Below are 20857 nucleotides of genomic sequence, written 5' to 3'. Positions count from 1 at the left end.
CAGCTGCTTCTGTTATTGTATATGTTTGATTTAGTCACTTTTGCTCTTTATTTGTAGTTTGTGTTTATAATAAGCCTGAGAAAATTGTTTGACCTTTGTCTGAAAGATGTGATCCATTTTCATTGGTTAGGATCCTTTCTTCAAGAGGTGGAGTCAGTCTGAACATCCAATCAGACGCTTGCCGAGGGGGGATTAATGAGATCAATACCCTAGAGCATGTTCAGGTTGGGCTAAATTTTTTTTTTTTTTTTTAACAAAATCACTTGGTTTATTGACTTTAAAATGAAAATGTGTTTTTTTGCACTATTTGTTGATATCCATTCTGGATTATTAATGTGTAAGAAAGAGTTTAAAGGCTTAAGAGAATGAGGCTGTCAGGATGCATGTTGCAACCAAGGGAATCTTCACTTCATTTAGGAGAACCAGGTATCGTGGTATGGAGGATCAGCCAATATAAAATACTTGTTTTAAAAATGAAAACTCACCAATTCTTATTTTCGGGTTGTTATACATGGAACATTCTAAATATAATGATTAATATACAATGTGTCCTATATGTGTACTATATACTGGTCCTGTAGCATTTAAAAAATATATGGTTATTTACTCTTTTGCTGAGCGTAAGATGAGAAGAGTCTAAAGTGGTTTTTCATGGCTGAACATAAGGAGTTGAAACTGGGGGGAAGCACTGAACATAGCTTCACTGGAAAACCCAAAAAGTTCTTGGTTGAGAGATCATTTTCTCCTCTACTTGAAAAACAAATGTAAAAACATAAAAGGTAGGAAAGGCAGTTTTCACTTAACACAAATATTCTCTCATCTAATTGGTTCAATTGTGAGTCTCATGTAACAGCCTGTGTTTCTCGTCTATGTTCCTTTTTGCCCTGAACAACACAGAAGCCCTGAAGTGAATTGAAACTTAATTTCTGCCAGCAAACTGTGGAGGCTTAGAGATTTAATACAGAAATGTTTTCACATTTCTGTGTCACAAGTTTTGTCTGAGAATAGAAAAAAAGCGAGGATCCCACTGTGATGTGCTCTGTCATTTGCAGAGAAAGGGCACAAATTTTGTTTTCTTGAGTACGGACGCAAGCATCCAAATGTGTTTATGTTTGCCTGTGTCAGCAGGTGTGCGTGGCGTGCCGTATGTGTTAATTTACGTGCACATTTGACTGTGAGTTATCTGCATTTGTAAGTGTGTGTACTTGTGAAATAGCAGGAGGGGAGAGAGAGGGAGAGAGAGGGAGAGAAAGAGAGAGAGAAAGGGATAGAGAGTCAGCATGTAAATTGAAAAGGCTTCATCTTTGCGGCTCTGCTCCCTGGCAGAAAGCGTGGGTCAGACCATCGCTGCGAGGTGTGATTGATGGATGTGTTGCCGTGGTAACACGCCGTAAACAGGAGCAGGCTGTCAGTCTTTTTGCAGCTTGGCAGCTCTCTCTGCGATGTGCCATTGTCACACCAGATGTGCTGCTTGTGATGAACAGGGACAGGGAGAGTGTTTACTGGGGGGAATGGGGTGGGTTTGGGGGTGGGGCGGCGGAGATTGAGGGGTACATATGCTTATTTGAATCATTTAGATAATATTCCCCTCAGCCTTTTTTTGGTGAGAGTGTTCCTTCTTCCACTCAGTGTGTGTCTTTGTCTTCATATTCTGGTGGCTGTGAACAGATCATTGCCTCATCCATCTTCTGGCAAACACAACTCTGCAGCCACTCTGGTTTTATTTGGATTCAAACACGGGCATATAACACAGGTTTGCGCCGCACTGCAACATTTCCAGAGTGAACTATATTATATGTTTATCCGCGGCGTCTCAGATACGAATATTGAGTCCAGCAATCTCATAGATTTAAAGGAATTGTCTGACATTTTCAAAAATGTCAAAGTCTTTTGCCGAGAGTTAGATGAGAGGCGTAATTCCACTCTTCTGTCGTTATGGTAAATGCAAACCTGCCGCCAGCTGGTTAGCTTAGCTTAGCACGGAGACTGCAAATAGCGTAATCCTTCTTCTCATTGACTTGTTTGTTATTGCAATATAGTTTGAGTTGCCGCTTATCCATCATATCTTACAAAGATGTTTCTGAGAATTTCATATTCTAACAGACGAGATCCATTTTTTAGAAAACACTCACTGCTGTCAATGCTTGAGGTAAAACATGTTTAGATCCATTTGTTGTGAGCAAAATATCATTAGAGGTTTATGGATTTATTTGATCTTATTGTTACATATAAACATGTTTTAAAACTGAGTCGGTTTTTCTTTTCTCATGTGTATTTGCATAATTAGATAGTGTCTGTGCCTGTACTGTTAGTTTGCTTTGTTTGTTTTGTTTTGATAATTGGCAGTGATTTTTCTTTTGTCATTTTTATTAATCAGATGACTCTGAAAAAGCCTTAAGACTTCCTTCGTCTTTATCTTATATAGTATCAGTGCAAAGTGTTTCCTGACCAGAGTTAAGATAAATACATGGCTGTAAAAGAAATAGACAAATAAGGTAAATATTTCTTTAAGATTTTTCATTCACTTATTCAAACCTTTCTTGACTTTTACACAGAATAAAGTCAAATTGCTGTTGTTCCTGCATTATATAAAGTTGGTCATTAATTTCATCCACAATAAACAGCCACAGTTTTACCAACAATCTGCAAGATGGTCTGGGTTATATTTGGAAGATAACATGTTTCATTATTCTGTTTCTGTACACCCACTTCCTCCCTGTTATTTTCTTCTGTGACATCCCTCCGTTGATCTCCTTCTTCACACCTTCTTCTCTTGCCACCTGTCTCTCACCAGGTGAGCGTAAGCATCAGTGCTGTGTGTCGAGGTGACCTCTCCATAAGCCTGAAGTCTCCCGGCAGCACGGTATCACTGCTGTTGGACACACGACCCAATGATGCCTCTACCGACGGCCTGAAACACTGGACCCTGATGACTGTGCACTGCTGGGGGGAGCAGCCGCGAGGCCTGTGGACCCTGCAGGTGAAACATAAACTGTTAATAATCTGCTTTTGGTACTTTTGACATTTGTAGCCACATTAGCAACACGTAGCTGCCCCCCAGCTGCGTTTATGCTTGGTGCCAAGCACACTAACATAGCAAACCAATACATTGATTAAGCCAGCCATTCACAAACCTTTAAATTTGAAAAACTGAAGATTTGCAGCCCAACAAAGCCTTCGGTCACAACACTAATCAATACAAAGAATGAAGTGTTCTGTCAACTGATCCCCCACTAATTACAGGCTGCACTGTGAATCTAAGATCCTGATTGTTTTATGTTTTGTTTTCAAGCTTAATTACAAAACAGAGAATTTGGTCTGCTTTGTCCAGCAAATACGTCCCTAGAAAAACGTAAAGAGCAGCTCTTCCACTTTATTTTAAAGTACAGTAGAAGAACAGAAAGAGCAGAAAGACAGTGAGAGAGGACTGGAGCTAAAGCAGTGCTGTGTTTGTGTACAACATTTCAAATGTCACTTTTCTGCATGTGAGTTTGATGCAGAAGCATTTACTGTACATTATGGACAAACACTGATGAACAGCGCCATGTCAGCTGGAGGACAGTCTTCTTCACTCATTTTCACAAACCCTTCTGGAAACCCTACTTTACATGGCTTCTTATTTATATATAAGTATATATATATATGTATATATATATATATATATATATACATATATATGTAGATATATATATATATATACATATATATGTAGATATAGAAATAATTTGCTCTACTTCACATTGTCCTCTTCCTGTAGCTGTAGTGTATAGAAGTTCAAAAATAGCCCAGCACTGCTCAGCTCAGCTTGATTCAGTTCATTTTGCCATAGCAATATGAATCATCCTCTACTTTCATCTCTGAGCTTCAGCCAAGCATGGCAATCTTAATTTTCCTCCCCACACTCTTCCCTTCCTGTTTTTTTTCTCTCTCTCTCTCATAAATGTGCTGATGTTTGATAGGGAGGAAGGAGCTAAAATGGAAGGGAAATTAAGACTGGAAGGTTAAGTAACCTTGGCCGGGTTTGACAGACACAATACTGCCGACGTCTGATTAGAATCCATACTCGCAGACAGTAGTGTGCTTAGGTCATTTACTGTATATGTGTGGGTGGTAGCTGTCGAGGTGGAGGGGCGGGGTCTCGCTGTGTGTGTGTGTGTGTGTGTGTGCAAATAGGCGTCAGTCCTTGTAAACAGTTGGAGGTTTATAGAGAAAAAGCTGTGAAGATGAAAGACACCCGCCCCCTGTCCTCTATCACCTCGCACTTCCTGCAAACACACACACGCACATGCACACTGTATCTCTCACTCTCTCTCTTTCTCTCTCTCTCTCTCCGTGTGTGTCTCTCCCACGTCCTCGTGCAGATTTACTGTCCCCTCTGTGACCAATTACCAGGACCCAGTATGTCACATGAGACGGAGAGGAAAGACCGTGAAGCTGAGCCGCATAACAGCGGTGCGGCTCATTATCTGAGGGCCGAGACGAGTCACAGCGGCGCTCGCAACACGAATTAGAGCTTGCCACTGACGTGCTCGCACGCCTTTGCACACCGCTAATCAGCATATACATACAAACACTGATTAGCTTACAGTAACACTGGTTGTCGACTTTACCATAAATTAGAGAGACGTGCAAACACAAACAGATGTAGTGTAACAGAGTTATTTCAAGTTGAAATAATGTTTTAAAAAGTGTGTTCAATATTCAGTTTAATGTCTCGGCTCCCTCAAAAATCTGAAGTTCAACAAGCAGCCATTCCAATTAAATCTTGACGAGGCGTGTAGACAGAAACAGAGGACAAGACAAGCGACACAGAGGACAAACAGAGGGCTAATAGAAAATACAGTGGTAGGGTAAAGAAAGTAAAGAGTAAACTATAAAACTGAGGCCCAGGGAGGGGACTTTAACTGGACTATCTGCAGGATCAGTGTTTAAAACCTCAAGGGCAGCGGAGGAGGGCGAGGAGGAGGAGGGAGGTCTGTGGAGAGTCTATATTGATTTGTCATGATGACAATTGTCAAAAAAGCACTGTGGTGCTGGCGAAATAAAAGCAGGACTGAAGTGAAAAGGGAGCGAGTGTTATGGCTCGAGGCTCGGCTGACCTTCCAGCGTTGTGAAGGAGACGAGACTGCAGGGCTAGAATGACTCTTTAACTCTCTCTCTTCTCTCCCCCCCCTCTCATATCTCCTCTCCCCTGTGCTCACTCTACCACCATCTGTGGTGCCTCAGCTCGGCTCGGTGCTGTTACTGTTGATCAGAGACAATATTGCAGGCAGTATTGCACAGTATAAACATCCAGCAAACAGCAGTTTGTGTTGTATCAACCAGACTTGATTTGGGACCAATAATGTGTAAGCATCAATATCAGGGATGATAACGGCACCAACCAGCGTTGAGAGTGAGCAGAACAGATATTACTTTGACCGTGTGTCAATTAATTTAATCTCTAGTGCTCTCTACCCACACATATACACGCAGACTAAATGCACACTATAGACTAGGTGTAGCGTGCATCATTTTGTTATGTTTACACCTGATGTTCATACTTCTATATGTAGTTATCAGGCCCCTAAACTCAGAGGGTTTGGAAAATTCTTTGCTTGTCTAAATATTTACAGCTTCAGGACCAGCAGTGAATGCATTTCTAATACTTGCTTTCAGTTACAGATCCACTGTGCCGTCATCATACAAGGAAAGAAACTGAATTGTTACTGTTGCTGTACCTTGTTTGCAGTGTTTTGTGCAAATAAGTAGACCATAGCTAAAGAGCTAAAACACTCAAATGATCGATTTCTTTCAACATGAAAATGTATTAAAATGGAAGTAGCCTCATTCTCACACTCTCACACATCCTCTGTAATCCATTTCTGTCCTTGTCATTATAGCGTTTGACAGGAAATGGAAGGTTATGACAGTTTAGATATTTTCTTCCATAATACTATGAAAAGAGATGTGTTTTATTTTTCCTTTGCTGTAAACACTGCATACAAAAGACCATTCACCACTATTGCACTGGGAAAGAGGAAAGAATTAATTAATCGTTTAAGTGTGTTTCCTTAAGTAATGCAGCAAATAGTCTTTTAATTAATAAGTTCGACATGTGAGTGCACGGGGGCTTTATTTGTGTGTCCTGTACACACGTACAAATGAAGCATTAAATATAAAGAAACATCACTCACCTCGAGTCTAAAACCCACCTGGCTCCATGCAGCCATGTCCACAGGGAGTGTGTGCGTGTGTGCGTGTGTGCGTGTGTGTGTGTTTGTTTGTGTGTAGCAGGGTGACAGCGGTCTTTGAGCAGAGACATGTCTGATTCCCAGAGGACACAGAGACTCAAGATGACTGTGACTCGTGGAGCTGTGGAAATATAACAGCACTATTTAGCCTGCAGCGCTGTGGTTGCACACACACACACACACACACACAAACACACACAAACAACACAGAGAGCTACCCTTGCTGCCCATGACTGACACATCACATATTTACCATCATCATCCCTGGTGCTTTGTCGGGAGCCACTGTTCTTTTCCTCTTGTCTCCCCTACAGATTACACACACACACACAGAGTGACTAACTGATAACACAACAACCAGCAGATAATTCGAGCGCTATAGAGTTTCTGCTGTGTGTGAAAAACATTACCCAAGTTCTCAATGGGGACATGAAAACTAGACCTGAAGTGTTCACGTATGTATCCACGAAAGAGCACTTGTATTAAAATGGTTCATCTCATCAAAAAAACATCAACAAAATTAAATGAAATAAAGTGAATACATGTCTCTCTTCCATGGTAGCTGCATTGTATTTTATATTATTTTGTTTTTGATGATATGAAGCCATTTTTGACATAATAACATAAAGAAAGCACCATGAAATGTAACACAGAGTGACGCTGAATGTAACCAGTTTGTATCAACATAAAACAGCAGCTGTGTTAAACATGTACTATCTGTTATATCACGTCAAACTAAATCCATACAAACAAAAAACAGCAATTCAGACAATTCAATAAAGAATGAACAGCAGTTGCACTTTTTTATGTAGTCATACTTTTGCAGGCTTTATAAATATAATTGTGTTAAAAAAAATTTATTCTGATCATTTATTCCATTAATTGCTTATTCCATTCTTAGACTTGTATTATAGTGCAGGTACCGTGGGTGTTGATGCAGGTGGTTACAGTACACTAACTAATGACTCAGTAACCGCAGAACTAATGTTATTACTTTACTTTAAACGTGTGGGAGTGGAATATTAACAACAAGGAGTAATAAAAACAGAACACAGGTCTCTCTGCCTCGTTTTAATTGGTGATGTTAGTTTTGATTCGTGAATTAAGATTTTATGACTTTGAATGCTGATACCTAATATAATAATATGTCCGGTAAATAAGGAGATAAATAACACTAGACTTTACTTTAACTGAAACTAACGTCATCAGGTTTTGGGCATGCAGGCACACCGTCAGAGCATCCGTGGCTGCAACAGTGAAAACAAATTCACTTGCACATTCGCACAAAATGTGTACTCTTTCCCCACAAACACACACACTCACACACTCTGGCCCAAGGTGGATTTCTAGAGGTGCATATATTTGCATATATCTGCATGTTTAATGAGTTATGGGAGATCAAGCGATCCGAGCGGCCCTTTGTGGGTTTTTCTTTTTTCTGTGTGTATGTGTGTGTGTGTGTGTGTGTGTGTGTGTGGAGGTGGGTTGGGGTGGGTCTCCGTGTAAATCTCACCCGCTGTGTGTTGGCACCCGTCACAGATGGTCGGGGGTGAGGGCACCCTGTGGGCACAGGATACCTATTTCTGTTTGTCTGCGTTAATGTGAGACTGGGAGGCAGCGAGAGTGTAAGTGTGTGTGTGTGTGCACTGTGGGTATGCGTGTGAGTGTGTTATTTACTACATACACTTTTCATTAACATCGTTATGTATGTGTTAAGTGATTATGTAGTGTATGTGTGTTTTTGTGATTATTGCAGAATGTTGTGTGTGGCTGTATACCATTTTCATCTGTGTGTGCATAAATGTCACTTGTATTTTCGTACCTCTTTAGGACTCTTTCTGCCATAAACATTGACCAAGGAGACCGAAACCTGGTCCTAATGAGGCAGGACCGCATATGTGAAGGACTGGTTAAGTTTAGGGCTAAGATTTGAATTGTGGTTAGGTTAAATTTGAGGGTTAGGCATTAACTGGTTATGGTTAAGGCTTGGATAAGGCGTCCAAATGAATAGAAGTCAATGCAGAGTCTCTAAAAGGATAGCTGTGTGTGTGCGTGCGTGCGTTTGTTCAGTTGTTTATAGTCAATCTTGCTGCACCGTGTGTGCGTGCCCGCATGTGCGTGTCTCCCAGCATGCAGTGCAGCTGTGATGGCCCTGTTTTGGATGATTGATGTGTTGGAGGGAGCAGCGTGGAGCTCAGGTTGGGCCACAGCCTCAGTCTGACACACTGCTGCTTCCCTGCTGCTTTACATATGTAGACGCAGCAAGACTCCTCCTCCCCTCCCATCTGACACTGCCTCCCTCTCTCCCAACACAGCCAACACTCTCTCGTTCGTTTGGGGTTTTATTTTGAATCCTCTCTTCATTCCACGAGCCCAAAGCAAGCACTAATGGTCTCAATAAAACTAATTTATTAGGACTAGAAATAAATTGGTTGAGCTTCTGTCTTACCTACAAATCAGACATTCTGATAATCACACCAGGAAAAATGCAGGTGTAGTATATTTCCATTTAGGGTTCTACTCTTGTGCTCACTACTGACATTGCTGGCTGCTTGCTGCTTGCTGAGAGTCTTAAATAAAACACAGGCACTGTTAATGTTACCCTTGTGACACCATACCTGAACAGATGCCACAGCAAAGTCTAGCCTAGTTAAAAATAAATAAATAAAAAGTGTTTTCTCAGTCAGTCCTGGAACCAATATCATTTGAAGCACAAATCCTAATTATTTCCTCTAATAAACTCACTAGCACATTATTGAAAGTGGCATTTCACCTTCTTTGCGTAATTCATAATTTAAATAGTACATGGGTGTTTTAATGTTTTTAAAATCAAACCAGCAGTGGTCATTAAGCTTGACTCGTTTTTATTCCAGAATACGTTAAACACTGGATCTTGCGTGATGTAAGTCTCTCGTGTCATTTGAATGAGATAAATGGAGACTGGTGTAGTTGTTAACATTTGTGTTTAGATTAGAAAGCTACTTCACTGCCTTCTGTTCCCACATTGTTATCTTTCTTTTCATTTCACTGTACCTATCATACTGTGTGTGTCTCTTCCCTGACCCTCCTCTGTATTACCATCTCTCTCTGAACTCCTGTCTTTTCTCGGGCTCACCATCTATCGCTGGTTCTCACTTTCCTTTCCCTGACACTCAGTCGTTTCTATATCCTTCCATCTCTCCCATATCACTAATCCTCCCACTTCTCTCTTTTTGTTCCTCTGTAGTTTCTCCAGCTTTGAAATCCTCTCCCTCTCCCCTCTGTTCCTCTGCTTCTGCTAATCCTTTCACTTTCTTTTGTCTCTCTTTTGTCTAAAAAGTCAGTTTAATTTTTTTTTCCTTTCTGAGGCCCTGTTTTTTTCTTCCTGTGCCTGAAGTACTCACAGTTCAATTCCAATGAAGTCACACATTATTTTAGTAACGTCATTAGTTTTGTAATTGGTTTATGTCTTTTTAAGCTTTGGTCATGTATAGGAAACTCGATTGATTTGTACACTGTTAAAATTATAATGTAAAGTAATGGCAAAAACAGTATGTGTAGATCCCAATGGCCCCTTGTGTGTGGAGAGTCTCACTTTATGTTTAAATTAACTTAAGTAGAAACAAACCGGTGTCTCTAAAAATGCTTGACTCATGAAGTTTGCCGGTGACAGTGGGGTCGCAGCTCTGAGAGCCATGTCGACTCTGTAGAAGGGCATGCTGGGAGGCTGGAGAGCATGAGAGGCATATCGATCCACCTGTAGCATCCAGCTGTTTGTTTACCAACAACAAATCAATGCTGTGCTTGGCTAGTGGCCACCTCTGCTCTGCTCCGCTCTGCTCGCTGCACTCACACAGATATACTCGCTACAAACATACACAGTTTTCTGACCTCTTCACTTTTTTTGACTCACTTTATTGTTTTTGCAGCTTTAATATCAAATGGAGACATTTTCTCTGATTACCTATCGATCTTGGATTTGCCTTTTTAGACATTCTGGTTGCAAAATCAAAAACTGAAATCTCTTCTTTTACAAAAAAAATATTCAGTCCCTTTCCTCTGGTGCTCCAGATGCATGTGTACTTCAGTTGAGTCTGCTCTACAAATGACAAACAGAATTACCATTCCCACTGATCAAAAAAACAGTTTAATCCAGGGTTTAAAATGTTTGGTTTTGTTTTTATCTTTGAGAATATGTTTAATTGGATTTCACTCCTGGACATCCATGGCAACGTAAGACCTGGGTGAACACGCTCATTTCTTCTTTATCTGTTCTATTTTTCCCTGCTATGTGCCATTTCCAGCTCCTTCTTTTTTGGGACAGTGCTCAATATTATTTACTTCATCAATCGGATCTCCTAAATGATTGATTTAAAAAGAGACTGGGATGAAATAATCAAAATAGTAACCACCGTAACATTATCATTTTTTTAACCACTTGTAATGGTTATGATGTCACTCAGGTTTAAAAACGCGGGTTATAAACTGCTAGTCTTAGTGTGAAATAGGCTTAAGTCTAGTGCCAGAGTGATCCCATCGCTGTGTGGTGAGGAATTGATCAGAGAAATTGTTTAAAATCATTACATCTGCCAAAGAGGGTATTTTTTTGTGTTGTTTAAAAAACCTCCATGACCCAAGGAAGAACCCTTTATTTTTTGTTTCAAATCTGATTAAAGGAGTAGGTTTAGGGAAAGTTTTTACTTTTTTGTTGAGTGATATTGCATTTCAAGTGTTGGCGGGAATATGTACTCTAAATTCTAAAGCTTTGATGCACAAGAACATATGCCCTAATCATTTTGAATTATGAATTTCGGAACCACTAGATGCTAAAACGGTCTGTATGCATATACTGTAGCTCTTTACACACTGCTTTACACTACAGTTTTGCCATTCACTCATTCACACCCGTATTCATACATCTATGTGCAGTGCATTTTACTGTCTATAGAGTTGGCTGTCCAGCCAAACCAAGTAATAGGAAAACTGGGACATTGGTCAAAGCCAATAGTCATTCTGAAAGAGCTTCACATGTCCTCTGCAGAGATTGGAGAACGTGTCACAAGGACAACCATCAATCAAGCTTTTATGGTGGAGTGGCCTTGGAAGTCACTCGAATAAAAGGCATATTGCAACTTGCCCAGTGTTTGTATGTAAAAGGCTGATAGCATGAGAGAAAAGTGTCCCTGGTTAAAATCTCCCCCAAAAAAGGTACCGATCATCACCTGACAAATTCAGCCTGTGGGGTATTTGCTTCTGCTGCTCAGTGGACAGGGAGACTGTTCATAATTGAGAGAAGGCTGAATACAAACACAGAGAAGTCCCTGTAGAAAATCCTGTCTCAGGGAGCATAATATGACCTTAGACTGGGACAACAGGTGACCTTTCAGCAAGACAATGACTCCGATCATACAGCCACAACAATGCTGGAGTGACATCAGGATTCATTTCTGACATGTTAGGCCCAGCCAAAGCCCAGATTTAAACCCCAAACGAGTCCTGATGGCAGTTGTTTCACAATAGTTGAATTTGTCTGCCAGTATGGCTGTTGTATTTACTATAACACAGGAGTATGTGAAGTCACTGGAGTTCATGACTCAGGTGTGGTGCACAGTAGAGGAGGACTCATCAGTTAGGCCAATACTTTTTTATTATTTTTAATAATTAGCTAATATTTACAAAATAGGCATTTTTGGTTTCTGAAACTTGATGAATGTTGCTGTTACTAAAACTTTATTTTTTCACCCAGACATGTATTTATATTTGGATAACCTCTTGAATAACTGTCAAACTGTTATTGTTGTTATCATTCAATCATCAACAGTCGGAGGACAAAATAAAGACGGCCATTGGCTGCACTGATATCTAAAAATCCACATCGCCAAACCCCACATTAGTCGACCTGTTAGTGTACAGTCATCAGATTCTTGGCTCAAACCTGACTCACAGCCGTGTCACAGGACACAAGTCCATGCCAAGTTCAAACGGGCATGAAACCAGTCCAAGAGGCATCGGGGGGGAAAATAATAGATAAACACTGGACATGATAATTGCTCACCTAATGTGTCATCATAAAAGACAACTCATGATGCATCCCACAATATCCAGAATAAAGGTTATGTTGTTGCTACGAGTTAAACATTTTAAACAGTTAAACGTAAAAGTTTTTTTGTGTTGGTGCCACCTTAGGTTTCGTTTGTATTTGAAGTAAGAGTTAGTGTGTCAAGAGTTTAAACTCAGGTGCTTTGCAATGTCTGTCATCAGAAAAAGTTTTGTTTTACATCACACAGCTGTAAAATGTTTCATTATTCTCGTCTTTTTCCTTTGTCCTTTATTTTTCTCTGTCACACAGCTCTTCACAGGTCACCTCTTGTACCTACCCAAGGAGACAAAGTTGTTGTTTATCTTATTAATAGAGCTTAGAAAAGCCAGGTAGTTTAACAGGTTTGACTGTTTCAGTGAACAACACAGTTCTCAGTCATCAGTGATTTCTCTTTATTTACTGATTTCTCATGTTAAATTTTGGAAGTTTTCCATATGAATCACTCCGTGATGCCCTTGGTAATGTGTTTATTTCTAGGTGACTGACCACAAAGGCACAGCGAGGAGCTGTGCGAGGCCGACTGAAGAGGAGGCAGCCGGAGCCTTGCTCAGTGTTACACTCACCCTCTATGGCACCTACCACCCACACAGGACCATGCATGGTAAGTGTCATCCACTTGCAAAACTTTAAACTCACAAACTGAAGTGTGCACGGAGGAAGTTTTTTTTTTTTTTTTGAGGTTTAAGACACATGCACTTACTGTACTTATAAACATCATCCTCTGAAAGCCAAGTTAGTGGAGTTAAAAAATGAAAGTAGGAGCAAATATGTCGATAAAGAGTATGATCAAGCAAAAACTTCCCAGTCCTTCCTCTCCCACGAAGCACCTGCCCCCACCTGCCATCGCTGCCTCTTTGGCTGAGTCAGAGGAAGTCAATCAGGCCACTGACCACAGCGACCGTGATGTATAATTACAGTGTGACTCCTGGCTGCCCCTTCTCAATCCCACCCCCTCCCCGCACAGAGTGCGTCAGCTCCCCCGGTGCCCACAATCGCCATACACACACACACACACACACACACACCTCGTTAACCACACCGGCATGAAGCCACAGCACCTTCCTCCCTGTCGGGGGCTTTAGGGTTGTTAGAATCACCGAGGCATGCTGGGAGAGAGACACTGAACCAGACTTCCCTGTTGCTCTCTGTCAACAGGAGTTCCCACCGGTCATCGAGTTCCTGGAATTTAATGGACTTTTGAAAGATAACCAAGACAAGTTAGGGGGCCTAACAAATGTGATGTTAAAGTTAGCACATGTTACTGATTGGCTTTGGTAAAAGATCAAACTTTATCGTCTTACATGCATTTAAATGAATTTAGCTTCATCTTGTAAAGCTGAACAGACATGGAAAATTGTGGCATTTCACCTAAGGGCCACACTGGGAACACACTCCCATTTCGTGTGTGTGTGTATGTGTGCTCGCATGCTCTCTCTCGTCTCTCTCTGTCAAGATGCTGATCTCTCTGTTGAGAAATCAATGACTCCCCCGCTCCACCTCTCCCTCCCTCTCTCCATCCATCCATGTATCTCTCTGTATGCTCCTGGATCTAACCCAAGTTCAAACTGTTCGTCAATCTGTTGTCTGCACACACACACACACACACACACACACACACACACACACACACACACACACACACACACACACACACACACACACACACACACAGACACACACACACAAACATGCTGCTCCTGAGTCTTGTCCCCAAATCCTCCTGTTGACGTTCACCACTCCGTGCTCTGAACTTCACCCACAGTCGTGACATGCTGATTATTTGCAGACATGTTTTTGGAAACCCTCAGAAAGTTTTGGAAATTACGTTTATTACATCTTATACTGAGAGAAATGAAAAAATGATGAGGATCAATGTATGTGTCTTAATTCAGGGGGCCAGAACTGCCCAAACTAAAAAATGAATAAGAAATAAAGCACAAGATTTTTGTACTGCTAATCACAAAATAAATGTTAATTTGGCTTTTATATAAGAATAGCTAGTTCTGTATCTCATCTTTCAGTCAACTTTACAAACTAAGAAGTAAATGAATTAGGAGAGAGCTTGTAGAGCTTGTGGATGTCAGAATTTGTGTCTGGTTTAGTCAGGAAAACTCACAGTCTCTGTCCAAAGATTTAGTTTTACTGAAGGGACCTCCGCTTTTTACTGGAGGGATCTTAAAAGATTTCTGTCCTCCTCCAAGTCTACCTTGTAATTATTATAGACCACACACATCCCAATGGGAGGAGAAATTACCAAGCAAATAACATAAACCGATTTTCTGTGACCCTGTGTCCTGGGCACTTCTGTAAATCACTGGAGTAAAGAAGAAATACAATTGCCACTTTATAAGGTACATTTAGCTGCAAACTAATGCAGTCTAATACAATAGCCTGCAATAAATCCTACCTCCATGCGCTGCAAACTCCAGCCTCCAAAATGACCATAAAGTTAAATCAACACAACAACAAGTGAATATAACAACCTTCATAAAATTTAGATTTATTGCAGGCCTGTTGTAGTAGACTGCATTTGTTCTTGGCCAGTGTTAAACAAACTGGCAACTCAGTGTGTCTGCTTAATTAACTGAAAGTAAATTAAATGGATTTCTGAGCTCGAATCACAAATATTTATGCCGTCCAGACAAGAGAAGGACAAGGCAACAAAACATGGGGTTGGTTGTCGGAAAATATGTGAAATTTGTAGGGATGTATGATGTTGGACTTTTTGCCGATATATTGGAATTGCTTGGGCTGATACACCCGAGATGAACGCGTTAAAATAATTGAACACAGTTAACGCAAGTTTGTTTACTTCTGGTGTGTGCCGACCTCCACTGACATTAAAGCCGCAAATTATCCGCATGAAACAGTCACTTGCCTGCTGTCAGTCAGAGAGGAGACTGAGATAGTAGCTAAAGATGGAGAGAGGTGAGGAATTATTGGGCGGAAGGTTTTATTTTAAGAAGCTGGACGACGGAACCCCCGCCATCGTGCAGCAAACGCCGGGTAAAAGTCCAATCAGTGACGATCCTTGTTTGACAGCATGTACCTACCTTTTCCATTGCAGTTAATGTTGTCGTGTTTTAGTTAATGTTTAGTTTGTGTTTTCCTATTTGTGTTGGTGATTTGCAGGTTTTTTTCCTGCGTCCAACTGCAGCAGTCCTTTAGTCTCTTCTGTAGTGAGTTTAATATAATATTGTACCTGATCGTGTAGCAGCAGAAATGTTCTCATTGAGCAAAATAAATAAACGTTAAAAAAATAATAGTAGAGGGCACCAGCATATAAGTCAAGGAGGTAGCTGCCTTTTAAGCCTACTGTTGTAGTCATTAGTCATATATCGGCAGACCCTGATGTGTTTGCTGAGATCTGATAATACATTTTTAAGCCAATATCTGCCAATACCCATATCACACATCCCTACAAATGTGTCTCATTCCAAGTAACTTTAAACATCATACATGCTCAGGTACCACACTGCAACCGAGTGATGATTTTAATATCTTATGATCTCATTACAAAGTGTAAAGGTTCCACAAAGAAAAATGTCCTAAACTTCCAGCTTTTTGCAATTGCGTATTAGAATAACTTGAAAGTAATCGGCTAATTTAATTGCTTGGTGGGAAAAGAGTAAAACAGCAATCCACTTAATTTGTTCTCTTAAAGTTTGCCTCACACCAGTCACCTTGAAGACGCCTCATGCTGAGTCTCACGCTCACGATGTGAAGCTCCAGCAGCTCCAACCTGAGTGTCTTTTGTGACGATGCAGCCTCGTCTGTGCACACATTTGTCTGCCTCTGTGTGCGCACGCTACCCATGTGTGTGTTTGTTTGGTGGCTGTTACGGCAAGTGACAGTAAATTGCTGTGATTATGTGGCTGTAATTGAACAGGGATGGAGTGTTTAATTGAGTTGTTGTGTCCTGATGTTTCTCTGTAGTAGCGGGAGCTGCAGCACTGACAGGTGCCTCGTCTCGCCTCGCTGAGAGTTTTTTTATATACCATCACATAGGCTTTGTTGTGAGTGTTTTTCCCCCTTTTTTCCATCTTTCTGTGTGCTTTGGCTTGGTGGTGTTTGTTTGGCTGAGGTGTGTGTGTAGTTTTCCACTGTTTCAGCAGGTAGAGGGAAGTGAGGGGTCTGTATGATGCTTCTCTGACAGGTTATACACATAATGTTTACAACGATGTATAATTTATGTCTCTCTCTCAGAATCGGGGATCAAAAAAAGGCTTTAATGATCCCCGCAGGGAAAGTATTTTGTCACCGCTGTACAACGCACAGAAATCAAGAAATACATGTGTAAAAAAAACAAAATAATACTAATAATAATGATATTGAAAGGCTGAAAAGAGTAGACAGCACAAGCAGTTGCTGTGTAAACAACCGCCAAGATGGTGTGTGAGAACTACCTGTGTGTGTGTGTGTCTGCAGATGTGCTGTGTGTGTGTGTGTGTGTGTGTCAGTGTTATGTGAATGTGAGGAGCTAACTGTGCATGTAATTTTGTGTGTGTTTTATTTATGTTAGTCTGTGTACATGTCTCTCCCTTTCTCTGTTTGTGTGTGTGTGTGTGTGTGTGTGTGAGAGAGAGAGGAAGAGAGAGAGAGAGAGAGAGAGAGAGGGAGAGAGTGGGGGACTTTATCTGATCTGCCTCCTGGGCTCTATGGCCCAAATCAAATGTTAGGAAACATCAATTTCACCATCCCCTCTCCTCCTCATGCTCCCCTCTTGTATAATTTCTCTTCCTCCCTTCTTCCTCTCCTCCCCTCCAGCTCCTTCCTCTCCTCCTTCTCTCCTCCCTTCCTCTGTGTATTGCTCTCTGTGGAGGTGTGATTACGTTCCTCCTCTCAGCACCAGTGATCTGAGTTTCTGTGTGTGTGTGTATCTGTGTGTGTTTGGTGACTGGTCGGTGATCTGAGTAGCCTGGCGCTGGGTATTGTGTGGCGCAATTCACGGGCGATGTCTCCAGTTGAATGCCTCCATTCACAATTACAGCCTCTCCATTAGCCGCAGCCCTCGCTGCCTTGTTGTTGTCTTTTCTTCCTCTCTGTAAAAAAAAGCAATTAAAGAGGGACAAAAACAAGCTAGAGCATAAGCAGTGTACCTGGAAAAAGCAAAAGAAAAAAGAAAAACTGCGAGAGAGGCGGTGTGGAAGTGTGAGACTTTGATTCTTCAGCTGGGGTTCACACACACACTACACACTGTCTTCTCAAAAAAAAAAAGAAGCCTAAAAGCCTCTTGGTATTATTTGAACATTCGTGCTTGACTGTTTAGGACTGTTAATCTTTAAGAGACTCATAAATGTAAGACAGGTAGAATGTAGAAGTGATGCTGTTCTTACAGGACAAAGTTAAGGATGAAATAATAATGGCTAAGATCTATAATTAATGATTTTTCACACACATTACCTTAACATAAAGTGGCCGGGTTCAGTTTCAAAGTATTTTTAGTACTGCTTTCATTTTGACTTTGCTTAACACAACCATGAATACGGTTGAACTGTTTTGTAAACTGATTGTAAACATAGCTGTCATTTCCCCCCCAAAAAACTGACATGCAATGCATCACAACTCCTTAACTCAGTGTTGCACTCGAATCATGGTTGAAAGGCCAATAAAGAAAAGTACCTCTAAAATGTTCACCTCTTTATTTTGGTTTTCACATATTTTCACACATTTTTACACTGCTTGAATGTTGCTAATGTCAACGATTTGCATAGTAACAAAGTAACAAGTCATGTGGCCGACTCCAACCTCTAAGAAGGGAGTTCACTTCTAAATGGCAGCTAAGAATAAATAAACACTGTATAATGTGGAAAAGGATATTCTTCTTTTTTTCTTTTTATTTCCATATCTTACTCCAGCCTACTTTATGCACTCAAAGTCCTGATGCAAATGTTATCCTCTGTAGCATTTTAAAAAAAAAGAAATCACTTGACATTTAGATTAAAACACATAGGCAAACGGTGCTAAAACAGTCAATCAGATGTTCTGTGTCTCTTTCCCCTTTTTTTTTCTTACATCAGAGAGATCATTGCAGAGCGTTGTGTCGATGGGGTCGCGTCACCTTGTTCCTCGCGTGTACCAGAGGGACCACCACTACCCTCCTCTGGGTCTGGTGCAGTGGGTCTACCAACTGGAGAGAGACAGGAAGGTGCGGGCTGCTGATATCACTGTTCCCAGACCTCAGGTACAGCACTGTACACAAGAGCCTGAACGCACGTTTCACACATCACACACTCTGTGATTTACTATTCCAATAAATCACTGGCACGACCTAATTTCCTATGGATTTCAATTTCCCTCTGGACATATCTGCATTGATCAACTTCAGGTGTAAGGATGTGCCATGCGTCGCTCACTGTGACACTGAAGAATGGCTCGCAGATCTATGCCATACGTGTGTGTGTGTGTGTGTGTGTGTGTGTGTGTATCTCTGTGTGTGCGTGCAACGGGACATGAAGGAAGGATTTGTGCAGATGCAGCATTTCTGTTGAACACTGTCATCACCATCATGGCTTTAGGATACAAATCCTCGAGTCTGAGTAATAACATCTGAAAATGTCAGAAACATACAGACGCAGATAGGAATCAGACAGTTGAGCCAAGACCTGAGATATTGTTATTCTGATCATATCTGCTCATACGCCGAGTGATCATGATCTATCTGCAGAGAAAAAGATTAGGGTATGATTCCCTTTTAAAATTAAAGAGCATTCTGTGGTCCATGTAATCATCCTCCACCTCAGACTCTGAATTCCCCGTTTTAGAATCTGAATTATTCCCTCACAGACCTCTGAGGCCTTGTGCCACGTTATCAGGCCAATTGTAGCTCTGACAAAAGCGTGCCGCATGCTGGACGACAGGTAAAGCTCCGTTTGTGTGCATGTTGCTGCCTGACATGCCCTTGCAGAGTTTTGTAGATGAGTTTTGAGCCGGTGTTAGGAGGCAGAAACGAGGCCTGACAGCGTCTTTACCCGGAGTTCCTCCCTTAGAGGCAGAGCTGAATGGATCGTAGAAGCTAGGAGGAGAAATAAATTGGAGAAAAGGATAAATCGATGCTTGGCGGAGAGGCAAACAGACCTTCCAAGCCCCGGCCTAGACACACATACACATACACACACACACGTACCATAGCGTTGCTTTTTTCCTTGGGCTGTATTGGATTGGTATGCAGAGCTGGGGAGAGAGACGCTCAGAAAAGACTTGGCCTACAAATGATGTCCTTTGTTTGATCCATTAGGTTGGGGGGTTGGTTGGTTGGTGGGTGGATGGGGAGGGCCGTCCCACGGAGATAGTGGAAGGGCTGGGAAACAAACATCTCTGTCTGTCTCTCTCTCTCTCTTCTCCCCAACAGCTTCTCATCTATAAGGGAGGAGAAAGAGATCAGCTACAGGAAAAGCTTGTTATCGTCTCTTTCTGTTGATGAGTTAGAGGGAGGGAAAGGATATATTGTAGGTGTGTGCGTCGTAACTGTGTGAAGCGTTCAGTCTGAGGGACGTTTACAGTGCAGTCGATTTTATTCCCTTCACTAATAATAACACTGTGCTCACCAATTTAATCTCTGAGAATGAGGAATAAAATCACACTATTAACAGCACGAGCATTCAGACAGGTTTATTTATTGTCACAAAAAAAAGACGCCAGAACTACAAAGCTGGAAAATAAGACATAGAGCCGTCCTTTATATTATGTCATGGTGGACAAAATTATTTTTCAACACTGTTTACTGTGCTAGTGGTTTAACATGAAGATAGATGGCCATAGTGTTGTAACAGTAAGAAATTAATGATCTATTCATTATACATTATGTGATGTTAATGGGCATAAAGCTACCTAAAGATTTTCATGCTAAATTCTATTATTTATCAGGTCAGAACGTGGGACAGTGTTATATGCCTGTACAATGATGTTGCCAAGGACATCATACATAAATACAAACTACACCAAAAAGAAAGAAACTGATATAATAGTAATTTTAACCCTTAGTGCAGCACAGATCTGTGCCACTGGCACACCGTTGGTACATTGCAGTGGGAATAATACACAAGTCCTTAAATGGACATCCTGTTGTGTGTGTTTATCTTCAGGCTTTACAAAATGTGTTTTTCTGTGTTCTTATGTGTTGTTGAGTCAAAGTTAGGATTCATTTTATATCATTTTATAAAGTAGCAATAATTGTGCCGAAGTCACAGAATAAACATTTTTTTCTTTTATTTTTGTTCATAAAAGCGAGGATAATACAATATATTGTACTTTCTTATACCCTCTGTATATACTGTACATGTGAACATGCCTTAAGAGCCTAAATGCTCTGTGTTCTAACGGTTAAGATTCAAGATTCTAAAAAGTGAATATACAGAGCTAAATGAAATGGCAACAAACTAATGTCAGTGCAGCAAACACTAAACAGCGGACAGATAAAAATATTTAAGTCGCTAAAACATTGTGTAAATCTGTCTTTAAAACATTAAACCTATAGCAGCATATTCATTCAAAGTGCGTTTATGAGTGATAAAAGTGCTTAGTTAAGTCGTGTCATATTTTAGTT

At 40.9% G+C, this 20857-nt stretch overlaps 1 protein-coding gene across 1 annotated transcript in view; it reads left to right on the top strand.

Moving 5' to 3' along the window:
- Positions 1-20857, top strand: part of LOC122774677 (endoprotease bli-like) — an 84657-nt gene that overhangs the window by 38155 nt on the left and 25645 nt on the right. The window contains exons 10-13 of the mRNA XM_044034150.1: positions 131-224; positions 2795-2980; positions 12790-12913; positions 18333-18496. Of these exons, the coding sequence (XP_043890085.1) occupies positions 131-224; positions 2795-2980; positions 12790-12913; positions 18333-18496 (568 nt within the window). The remainder of the gene's footprint in view (positions 1-130; positions 225-2794; positions 2981-12789; positions 12914-18332; positions 18497-20857) is intronic.

This window comes from Solea senegalensis, linkage group LG9 (genome assembly GCF_019176455.1).
Source record: "Solea senegalensis isolate Sse05_10M linkage group LG9, IFAPA_SoseM_1, whole genome shotgun sequence".
Lineage (NCBI taxonomy): Eukaryota > Metazoa > Chordata > Actinopteri > Pleuronectiformes > Soleidae > Solea > Solea senegalensis.
The sequence above is the reverse complement of the archived record's forward strand: the minus strand, read 5'-3'. Positions and strand labels throughout refer to the sequence as shown.